At 42.2% G+C, this 11799-nt stretch overlaps 1 protein-coding gene across 1 annotated transcript; it reads left to right on the forward strand.

Annotated features, from left to right (window-relative positions):
• The first annotated feature begins 2035 nt into the window (after positions 1-2035).
• Positions 2036-10133, forward strand: GAR1 (GAR1 ribonucleoprotein). The gene is made up of 7 exons (XM_056855709.1): positions 2036-2076; positions 5719-5886; positions 5980-6134; positions 8017-8076; positions 8800-8938; positions 9150-9227; positions 10074-10133. Exons 2-7 carry the CDS (start codon positions 5724-5726, stop codon positions 10085-10087), a joined length of 609 nt encoding a protein of 202 aa, XP_056711687.1. The 5' UTR covers positions 2036-2076; positions 5719-5723; the 3' UTR covers positions 10088-10133.
• Positions 10134-11799: the final 1666 nt, after the last annotated feature.

Here is an 11799-nt window from a genome sequence, read left to right on the forward strand (position 1 = left end):
AAGTTAATAGGCTCTCATTAAACTGAAACCTTTTTCTTTCCCCCTACCCCAAAGATGAATTAGTGGGGCTTAGTTAAAGCTGTTTTCAGTCTCTCTCTCCCTCCCATCTTCGTGTGTACATGTGAAAATCAGAAATGCAGATTTCCAATGTTTGAAAAACAGGAAACTTCATAGGCAGGTTGTACAAAGTTTCTGAACTGATGGAACAGAATCATTTCTGAATCAAAATTATGTATCTCTTTACTGTATTCATAGTCTCCCTTCCTCACTGAGTCTCTAAGCATCTAACAAGAAACATCTAACAAGCACAGGCTGATACAATCAACATGAAGAGCCATTGAATGAGCAATATATTACCACTAGGATTATTGAAATCTGAGAGAACATAGCAGGTTTTGTGCTTTAGCCCCAACAGTGTCAAGTTCAGATTTAAAGGGCTCTGCTCAGGAGAGAAAGAATCCACCCGATTTCTGATTGGTTAATCATCTACACAAAATAACTTCGTAAGACTAAATGGGTTTTTTTTTGAACGCACATAAGCAAACCTATCTATTTCTTATACCTGGGCTCTGGGCGGTGTAAATGATGGCCTATCCTGACCCTGGGAAGTGGGTTGCCAGCCTCCAGGTACTAGCTGGAAATCTCCTGCTATTACAACTGATCTCCATCCGATAGAGATTAATTCACCTGGGAGAAATGGCCGCTTTGGCAATTGGTCTCTATGGCATTGAAGTCCCCTCTCCAAACCCCACCCTCCTGAGGCTCTGCCCTAAAAACCTCCCACCGGTGGCAGAGGGACCTGGCTACTAGGGTTGCCAACCTCCAGGTAGTGGAGGAGAAAATAAGACACCTCTGTACAAGTATCTGGAGGATAAGGAAATCAATGACCTTCAACATACAAACATGCAACTTGTGTCAGACGCAAAGATTATGTAATAAGATAAGGTGAGTACAATTATCAATCTTTCTTTTTTTCACAGAAGCAGGTATGCATGGACGAGAGGATGTCAATGGACGAGAGTTCATCAAGAGGATACGATCGTTTCGAAGTCAAAAAGTTCAAATCTTCATCAGTCCTTCCTGCACATTATATATCCAAAATTGCTATTTCCTGCTACATCATTTAAAAATTAATAAATACATATTCTAATACTATACTTACATCCCAAAGTCTCATGATTTCATTTGTCATCCTCCATATCATAAAATCCCCATAGGGTAAGCATTCAAATATTGCAATATCCAATATATCCCAAGAAGGGTAAGATCCAGAGTTCCTTCCACCCAGGGTAAGGTCTGAAAAACGGCATTATTTCCATTGCAACAAACATTAGGTAAATACTGCCGACCCAGTGGGTTATTTGAACTGGCGCTTTCACACATGCCGAATAATGCTCTTCCAACCCACTTCCAATGCACTTTGCAGCTGGATTTTACTGTGTGAAAGGGCAAAATCCACCTGCAAACAATCCCTAAAGTGCATTGAAAGTGGATCGAAAGTGCATTATTTAGTATGTGTGAAAGTGCCTCTAGTTCGGCATTGTAACCACCAGGCCACACGAGAACTGGCACTCATCATTACACGGGACGACTCGTCACCCTAAGAGGCAATGTGGGCCACCACAGAAATGAAAGGCTAGAGCGGCATCCCCCGCCGTCGCCTAACACCAAGGCCGATAACAGCTTCCGGTTTAATACCGGAAGTTCAGCCTGCGCGCCTTTATCGACGCAAGAAAAAAAAGGCGACGGCGACCATCGACCGAAACGTGCCGCAATGACTGAAAGCGGCCGTTGAAATCTCCATTGGTTTGCAAGGGAACAATTCAGTGGCCATTACGAGTCCTTTTCCCCCCCTTCTTCCAACGCGGTCTGATCTCGACGATCAGCAAAGCCTCCGTTCGCAACTGTCGTGAAACACAAGCCGCGTGCTTTACGGCAGGCTCCTGACACCCGCGGTCGGCGTTGCGCCTGCGTCTGGAGGCAAGCGAAGGGCGCCGTTTGTGGACGTCATCAGACGTGGCCGGTGCGCGTCCCTGTGGAAGTCCACGTGGGGAAGAGCAGAGGAGTGTTTTATCGGTGAGCGCAGTTGTAGGGGCTTTGGCGGGCGGGCGGTCGCAGGTATTTCGCGCTTCTTCGCCGTGATCCCGGCGGCTTTTTTTTGCCGACTCTGCTTATGAATGGCGTGGGCGAGAGAATTCTCCGTGCCTGTCCGCTCAGAAGTAACTCCCAGCCGGGTCCATGGAAATAAATGGGCGTAGGATTGCAATCCTGGGATATTTCCCTTGACGTTGAGTGGGGTATATTTCTGAGTTAAAAATACAGCGCAGTTCTGTGTGTAGTTACATCAAAGAAAGTAAGGCTTTGTGGGGCATGCTTTCAAGTAAGTGCGCACATGAGCACTGCCTGTCTTGCTTTTGCATCGCCTGGGTGAAGGTAGCTCCCTCTAGGAAAAAAACGACAGTCTGGTCAGATATTAGAGGCACAAAATTTGGATCGTGATTGAATCTGACAATGTTACGTGCCACGATATTTTAAGCTGAGACAAAATACTGCTGGTCTTCCTAACAATAAATGCCCATGCATTTAGGACTGTTTTCACACATTACCTCTAAAAACGTTCTGTGCACAGTAGAAGCTTGTTTGTGATATATATGCAAACTACGTGTCAGAGTTAGACTAATATTCTAGGGATAGGAAATACTGTGAGGGAGATAATGGGCAGGAGATGTTCATCTTCCTCCTTTTAAAAAAAGCCAGGTATATGCTTCCATTCAAGCCTCTTGTAACATTCCTTTAATGCCTGACTTTTCATTCTCTGTATTGAACAAAAGAGAAAGTGCCAAAGCAGCACTACAGCTGAACATCAAGAAAACAAAAGTAATGACTACAGGAGAATTACACAACTTTAAGGTTGACAATGAGGAAACTGAAATTGTCCAAGACTTTCTATTCCTTGGCTCCACCATCAACCAAAAGGGAGACTGCAGCCAAGAAATCAGAAGGAGATTGAGACTGGGAAGGGCAGCCATGAAGAAGCTAGAAAATATTTTAAAGTGTAAGGATGTGTCACTGGCCACCAAGACTAGTGTATGTATGGGTGTGAAAGCTGGACAGTGAAGAAAGCTGATAGGAAGAAAATAGATTCCTTTGAAATGTGGTGTTGGAGGAGAATGTTACAGATACCATGGACTGCCAAAAAAACAAATCAGTGGGTTATAGATCAAATCAAGCCTGAACTGGCCCTAGAAGCTAAAATGACTAAACTGCGGCTCTCGTATTTTGGTCACGCCATGAGACGACAAGAGTCACTGGAAAAGACAGTCATGCTAGGAAAAGTTGAGGGCAGCAGGAAAAGAGCAAGACCCAACAAGAGATGGATTGACTCAATAAAGGAAGCCACAGCCTTCAATTTGCAAGATCTGAGCAAGGCTGTCAAAGATAGGACATTTTGGAGGACTTTCATTCATAGGGTCGCCATGAGTCGGAAACGACTTGACGGCACTTAACACACACACATTGAACAGTATCCCCTTTCTTCCTGAACTCCTCTACTTTTGCTGTTACGCTGAACAGTGTTACACTGAATAATTGAATGGAAAAGCAGAAAGATTTTTTTACTAGTTTTCTTAGCCTCGTGGTGGTCTTTGTAAGTAGATTGTATTATTTATTTGGAAAATGTCCATGCTGCTTCTCCAGGGAATGTGCCTGAGATGGCTTAGAAATAATAATAAAATCTAATAACACAAGAAAAATAAAAGCTATGTTATTAGAACCCAGTGTTCAAAAACAGCAAGAGGATGAAACATGGAGCAGCTTAAAATGGATATTCGACATTTCTTAGGCTAAAAACAGACTAACATGCTGTTTCCAAAAACTCAATCTCTGAACTAAGCCTGGGTAAACAGAAGTGTTTTGGCCTGTCATCAGAATACAGCAGTATAGGTACAGGTGAGTCTCAAACGGGAATGGTGAGGTGCCACCACTTAAAAAGCCCTCTCTCTGGTCTCCACCTATCTTCATGCTTTTTAGGCAAAAGTCATTGCTCCCATACAAACACTGTGCTAGATCCATGTGCCACTCCAGCAGGCACACTTTTTCTCCATCAGGAGAAGTTATTCTGTATTGGAGGAAGCCTTTCTCCCTTAAAGAAAAACTTAGCAGAAGAGAGTCATGGGATCTAATCCAGTGTTAACCTCTCTCCTTTGAACACACATGAAACGCTTATACCAAATCAGACCCTCGGCCCATCAAGGTCAGTATTTAAGGAAACAAATGGCTAGCAATGGCTCTCCAGGGTCTCAGGCAGAGAAAAGTCTTCCACATCACTTCCTACCTGATTCTTTTAACTGTTGATGCTGGGGATTGAACCTGGGAACTTCTGCATGAAAAGCAGTCTCTTCCACTGAGCCACAGCCCCTCCCCTTTGTATCTGGAGGGTGAATGTAAGATGTTGAATTATTTCTATAAATAAGCCCTAAGACATTACTCCAGGCAACTGAACTTCTGAAGCGCCTCCAGGTTTCTTCCACTTTACAGATGTAAAAATTTCTGGAAATTTTGAAGCCATGTTAAAAATAGAAATTTTGGGTAAAATTTGAAATAGTTTTTTTCCAGAAAAAGATGGAAATTTAAATATATGCAATACTTATTTTCCTTTTCTATCAAATCTAAACCTATCTTGCTGTGTTTACAATTGTATTAATTGGCATCTTTATGGAATTTTAAAGGATACATGCCTTAGTTTTCTACAAGCAAAACTGCAGACTGCTGCACTTTATGCTGTTTTAACACATTTTACTAATTCCAGAAAGAAAGAAAAAAGCTTTCATAGGAGATTTTCTTTTCAGTGCTCCCAATATTTCCCTTGGAAAAATTGAAGGGAAAAAAAACCTTCAGACTTCTTAATGCTATACATATTGTGTGAATAATATCTTGGATTAAAAAGCATTTCAGAAAGTCAGCATGGTGTAGTGGTTAAGAGTGGTGGACTCTAATCTGGAGAAATAGGTTTGATTCCCCCTCCTCCACATGACTAATTTAGAGAACCAGGTTGATTTCCCAACTCCAGTTACATGCAGACAGCTCGGTGACCTTGGGCTAGTCACAGTTCTCTCTGAACTATCTCAGCCTCACCTACCTCTCAAGGTGTCTGTTGTGGGGAGAGGAAGGGAAGGTGATTGTAAGCCAGTTTTGACTCCTTAAAGGTAGAAAAAAACAATATAAAAACCAACTCTTTTTCTTCATTCCAAAGAAAAACACCCATAAGCAGTTTTTTTCAGTTCTGCCCAAAATTTCTTAATTTTTCCGTTAAAAACCTGGGGTTTTCCCAGGCTTTCATATCTCTGCTCTGCTTAATAGCCAGTGTGGTGTAGTGGTTAAGAGCGGTGGTTTGGAGCGCTGGACTCTAATCCGGTGAACTGGGTTGGTTTCCCCACTCCTCCACATGAAGCTAGCTGGGTGACCTTTGGCTAGTCACTTTCTCTAAACCTCACCCACCTCACAGGGTGTCTTTTGTGGGGAGGGGGAAGGGAAGGTGATTGTAAGCCGGTTTGATTCTCCCTTAAGTGGTAGAGAAAGTCGGCATATAAAAACCAGCTCTTCTTCTAACTCTTTGATATATTGACTGTCACTAGTATATGGTGTGGTGCAAGCTCCTGACAGTTGTTGGGAAGGCCAGAAGAGCTGTTAATTCCAATGTACACTTTCTGTATTGAACAGAAGAGATGTCATTTCGAGGAAGAGGTGGTGGTAATCGGGGTGGAGGCTTCAATCGTGGTGGTGGTTTCAACAGAGGAGGACGAGGTGGTGGAAGAGGTGGATTTAGCCGAGGAGGCGGCCGAGGGGGCTTCAACAGATATGATCAAGGACCCCCAGAAAGTGTTGTTAGTAAGTATTAATTCTGGATGGATTTTTTGTAAAAAAAATGCTTACATTCGGACCGATTGCGAGATATTAATAAACTTCTCTTCTTATTTATAGTCCTGGGAGAATTTATGCACCCGTGTGAAGATGACATTGTTTGCAAATGTATAACTCAGGAAAACAAAGTACCTTATTTCAATGCACCAGTCTACTTAGAAAATAAAGAGCAGATTGGGAAAGTGGATGAAATATTTGGGCAACTCAGGGACTTTGTATCCTTTAATAGTGTACTTTTGAATGTTTGCAGAACATTTTTTGAATGTTTGCATTAAAAAAAGAGTGGTTAATGCTAAGATCTAAAATAGAGCCGAGCGGTGTAGACTTTAAAGGGACCTTGCAGTTTCTTTTTCTCCTTTGACAAGCTGCAGGATAAGCTGGCGGGTGGTTGGTATTTCATTCTAGCAGGCTAATGGATTGGAACTTTGCATTAGTTCAAAGCCTGGGAGCGTGCTGTGGTAGCTCACTTATCCTTTACTTAATACAGTTGTGCTTGATTTTAAAGTTGGCCATTGGTGTTTTTTTTAATGCTTTGCATTTCTAAGCTTTATTACCCCCTCCTTGCCTTTTTATTTGGTGTGAAAAGAACTGCATTGATTGCCCTTACTTGGACAATGAGACACTGTAGATGGGTTGGAGGGTATTTTGGATACATCTTGAATGTTAGTTACAAGATTCATTTGATTGAATTCTGGCTCTTGACTGTGAATTCTGGCTCTTGACTGTGGAAATCTGTATTCAGGGACCAATATCCAATCCTTTCTGTCCTGTGGACGTTGAGCTGTTATTTGGACAGTTAAAGAATCGGAAAGATGGTCATAGATACGAAATACCATCATATGGTGGCACAATATCCGGGAAAAGAAAAGAAATGTGTAAGTTGAGGTTCAGGCAACAGCATTTAATTCTGATGGTCATGTTTGTTTGTACACTCACAATTCCATGGTACCATGTAAAGTTTTCTAAGATAATTCTGTCTGAATTCTGTCTGGTACAAGCACATGGCTGTCAGTTACTATCATGAATGATAGATGGGGCTACTTATCAGCAGAGATGTGGGATTGGATCCTGCTAGCTCTTGTACTAGTGCAAGAGGGAGAACAAACAATCTTGTCTGATTCCCCTTCTCATTGCAGTCCCACACTATGTGGCTTTTGCCCACATCCCGTTTAGCTAGCCCTTTCAGAAATCCAAAGGGACCCCTTCTTCCTCTCACAGCAGAAAAGCCGGTAGCAGCCAGCCCTGGGTCAAGTACGGCCGACAGTTCCTGTGTATCATCCTCAATGCGGCAAAAGTTGCGTTTGATCAGGAGCAAATAGATGGATTTTAATGATGGATTCTTTCATTAGGTGGCTTCTTTTGAGTACACGTTTTGTGCGCAGGTGTTAAAGTGACATCCTGTTTGAATGGCTGAAGCTCAGTTTTCTGATAGAACTTCCAGACTCTTTAGTGCAGGAACTCCTCAATTTTATTGTCACAGGGGATTTTGACTTAAACTCTTTGTAGACTTTCCGGGGACCTTCCTGGTCAGCTTGAAAGGACAGTTTATCATGGTCTCTTGACTGCGGTCTAGCTCTTCCTCTCTTAGCCAAGGGGATTTGGTTTGAATGACTTCGCAAAGAAATTGATTGGCTCCAGTTGGACTTGGAAAGTCTCTTAAGGATTAAGCAAGAAGTATTTCCAACCTAGTGGAATATAATTACCAAATAAAAATCTGAGCTAAGTGGGTTCTGCAGCCGACTTTCTCAGAGAGGGTTTCTCAAGTGCAACTGGGTTTTGTTACGCTTAATGCTTCTAAAGGGCAGCTGTTCCCATGGTGGCGCTTATTGCCGTTACGTTTTATGATACGACTATACCTTTTCTGTATTAAACTGTAAGAATTGGGACTACTGGCTGAGAATACTAATCCTACCCGAAATGTAAACTGGAAAATGGATTATGGAATAACACATTCCTCTACAGAAACTGTACGGTTTTCTAATATAAATACTAAAAGGACATCCATGTAACTTATGCATTGCATAAATCAAGCAACGGTTACTTTCTTTATTGAGGGAGTTATTCTTGTGATATATATAATCCTTAAATTTCGAACAGTATTTTTCAGTCAAATTGTCAGAAAACATGAAAGCGTCTTCCTTCAAAAAGCTACAGAAGGTGAGTTTGTCTTAATGAACATCACATGCAGCTCTTCCTATGAGAAATTTAGCAAGCAAACTAGTATGCATACACTAAATACTTGTGTATGGCATTAAACACATTGTACTGTAACATAGTCTAGTTGTAATAAGGCTCAGACTGCATGCTACAAGAGGATTTGTGACTGAATTTTCCATTGGGCTGTTTAATCTTGCAAAAGGGTTGGTTAAAACCATGGCTTTGGTGGAGGGTGTTCGGTTCCCTCCCCCCAGCACACAGAGTTTCCTAGATAGAAATATCCCCCCGCTCCCTGCCTCCTATTCCCTCAGCCCATATTTGTCCAGTAGAGGGGAAAGACAGGGCAGTGTGGATGCTAGTCTTTTAAAAATTTCTCCATCTAGGGTAAATAGCAACTGGAAAGGGAAGTATGGGGTTGACTTAGCCTGAGGAAACAGTGTGGGGGAGTATGGTTAACCTCTTCCCTTGGTCCAGCATGGGGCCGGGGGTGTCTCTCACATACGTACATGCACACCATGTTGCTTTTTCATTTTAAGTCATATGTTGGCAAACCCTGTGAAGGATCGACATAATATAAACTTTAGCCCTTAGTCATGGCTAAGGCTTGTAGAAATTGAATGCCACCTTTGTTTGTTCTACTGGAACATAGTTATGACTGTCTTTTTCGTTTGATCAAGATGCAGGGTTGGTAAAGTTGAACTTTTCCTTTTTTCCCCCCTGCAGTTTTTTATTGATCCAGCAAAATTGCTTCCTCTGCAAAGGTTTTTGCCAAGGCCTCCTGGTGAGAAAGGACCTCCAAGAGGTGGAAGAGGAGGGCGTGGAGGAGGGAGAGGTGGCGGCAGAGGTGGCAGCAGAGGAAGAGGTGGAGGTAGGCTGCATTCTTTCAGTGTTTTCAGATGCGTATTGTGAAGCAAGTGAGATTTTTTTGGGGGGAAGTGGAACAGCCAGTTCTGAAAACAAGACGATTTTGGAGACTGCAAATATTTTTCTGTGAAGTTCTCTAAACCATATAGTTTTCTTACCTGTTTGCTGCCCGTAAAATCTAAACTGTCTTCCTATTTACCTACCTGCAGGTGGTTTCCGGGGTGGCAGAGGTGGTGGTGGCGGATTCAGAGGTGGACGTGGTGGAGGTGGTGGCCGTGGATTTAGAGGTAAGGATATTTGTATAGCTGGACATTCAAGTTAATGATGCTGATTGCAAGAATGAATTAAGTAATGTCACATACACACCCTTTTTTGCCACTGTCCCATCCACAGCAGACATTCAAAGCAGTATTCTGGTTTTTGATTTATGGATTTCCAACTGTGTTCCTGGAAACTTAAACTTTCTTAAGCTTATCAGAATGCTTCAGTGGGAACATTGGTAGCAAAAGATAGTCTTCTTTAAAGTGCAGCTTGTCTACTAGCTCTGATCACCTGCAATCTGCAGCCACAGAGGTGTGTTGTGTACTTTGGCACACACTGTGATCACAAAGGGCAGTGGTGAGCAGTTTTTGTAGCCTGATTTTCTCTACCTTTAAGGAGTCTCAAATGGTATTACAATTGCCTTCCCTTCCCCTCCCCACAACAGACACTTTATGAGGTAGGTGGGGCTGAGAGAGTTCGGAGAGAACTGTGTCTAGCCCAAGGTCACCCAGCAGGCTTCATGTGGAGGAGTGAGGAAACCAACCCGGTTCTTCAGATTAGAGTCCACCACTCTTAACTACTACACCATGCTGGCTCCAGAATGCTTAGGGCTTTTTTGGCAGATGCATCAGTAAGCCTGAGCAGTTAGGGCAGTGTAGAAAAGGTCCCTTCTAGTGGATGGTTTGAAGAGTATTATATAGTAGAGCACCCAGCCCAATTCTTACAGTGTTTCGAATTCTCCAGTGCAAATAGTAAAGACACTGCAGGTACTGCTTCAACAGTCTCTTTATAAGGAATTATGCGTTCTTTCCAAGCATCAGGCATAAAGGATTTAATTTGTGTTGTTGATGTTGTTTTCTCTTTCAAATTAGGTAGAGGGCGTTAAATGAAGATCTGGAAAACTCTGAGCTTCTGGCTTCATCTACAGGATGCCACGAGAGGATTTCTTGTAAATCTGAATGCTGTAAATGGGCTTTTTCAGCATTCCAATTGACTAAAAGAGTAGAGTGCTATCTTACCTCTGGCTCATGGATAACTATTAAGAGAGGACCGTTTTTGAAGAACTGCAAAGATCTTACAATTCTGACCTTGAAATATATGTGGACTTCCATGTTTTTATCAGACATGAAATGGAATGTTATTTTTTTTAAAAACAAAAAAACATTAATGATTTCTTTTTTTTAAACTGAAGATCTTATCTTGAAGAGGGAAACTAAATAAAATAGCTTGCAGGTTCGAAATACCATGCACAATGTTTTGTACTTCCCTCCCCCTTTCCCCCAAACTCTGTGTTATGTTTTTTCTGTCAGTCTTAAAATCGTGTTTCATGAACTTGTGAAAATGTGTATGTCAAACTACTTGAATGCATTTTCACAATTATATTTATAACATTCCTAAATGTTGTTTTTGAATGTCTTTTTATACTAGTGTTGAACTTGTATTACATGGGGTGTATGTATGTTTCTCCCATGTCTGATTCTCTCCTCTCATATTGTAATGACGCATACATGAACAATATGCTGTTAAGGGGTGTTTTAACCCTGCACCTGTAAGAGTGTGGGCTAAGAAATCATGCTGTGCCTATGGGCTCCCAATAAACTTAGTGGGTTGGATTCAGTGCAAAATGTCCACTTGTGCTAGAGCTTTTGTGCAAGCGGAAACACAAGAAAAAGACCACATTGTTTCTTGTGCTGAGTCAAGCATTGTAACCCCACTTGCATTTCCACTTGTGCAAGATCTTGTGCAACCAATTTCTGGCCACTATAATATATAGGGAGAAAAGCACTAGGGTCTTGTGCAAGCAGAACTGCATTAAGTTTGTAGTTGTTACCACTTGAACATCACTGGGTCCAACTCTGTTTGCTAGGAAGTTGACCTTGAATTGACCATATCCAATCAGTATTTTCACCACTGCACTGCACAGGTTGCAGATGATACATTACTGTTGGCAGGTTCACATGTGCAGCGTGTATGGCAATCTTGAGAATGCTCACAGCATTTCTCATGATTGTGGTCATTTTAAGAAGTGCATCTGATCACAGAAATGGCTTCAGTCCTAGGCATACTGCTTGCAAGTAAGAGCAATTGAACTTTGTGAGGGTTACTTTTGAGCTCAAGGTGTGATGGTTGGTATTCAAACATTTCTATACATGGTCATTCCTATCTGGGTATAGAGTGAAAGAGGCTTGCATGAGTGAAGCAGCCCAAAAGCTAATGAAGATAATATGCTAACAGCCCAAGTGGGGAGGAAGGGGACTCAGGTTTGTGCAGAACTTCCTGAAGGACCCCCGTCCCTACAGTTTTGGCACTGCCGCAATGGAAGTGTACAGTAACAATGTCTTGAGAGGTTTCTGCTTATCCTACACATTGCTCAGTGCTTCTCCTTAAGCAGGCACGTTGAAGATAATTCCAGTTGAGATTTCACATTAAGATGTCAATCTGGAAAACTCTCTGTATGAGCCACATTGACAAGGTGACATTTGCAACAAAGCTACATGTAAAACTGAAGATCTGTGATCAGCATTGGGGCCACCCTGTTGGTGGAGGAAGGCTTCGTTTTTTCAAACTTGCTTGATTTCTAGTGCAAACCCCCTGTCC

The sequence above is a fragment of the Euleptes europaea genome, chromosome 9 (genome assembly GCF_029931775.1).
Source record: "Euleptes europaea isolate rEulEur1 chromosome 9, rEulEur1.hap1, whole genome shotgun sequence".
NCBI classification, from domain to species: Eukaryota; Metazoa; Chordata; class Lepidosauria; order Squamata; family Sphaerodactylidae; genus Euleptes; species Euleptes europaea.

Bases quoted from the DNA above. Each gene is read 5' to 3' on its own strand.
- GAR1 (XM_056855709.1), top strand. From the start codon at position 5,724: ATGTCATTTCGAGGAAGAGGTGGTGGTAATCGGGGTGGAGGCTTCAAT. The intron at 5,887-5,979 runs GTAAGTATTAAT...TCTTATTTATAG, and splicing joins ACCCCCAGAAAGTGTTGTTA to TCCTGGGAGAATTTATGCAC. The intron at 8,077-8,799 runs GTGAGTTTGTCT...TCCCCCCTGCAG, and splicing joins CCTTCAAAAAGCTACAGAAG to TTTTTTATTGATCCAGCAAA.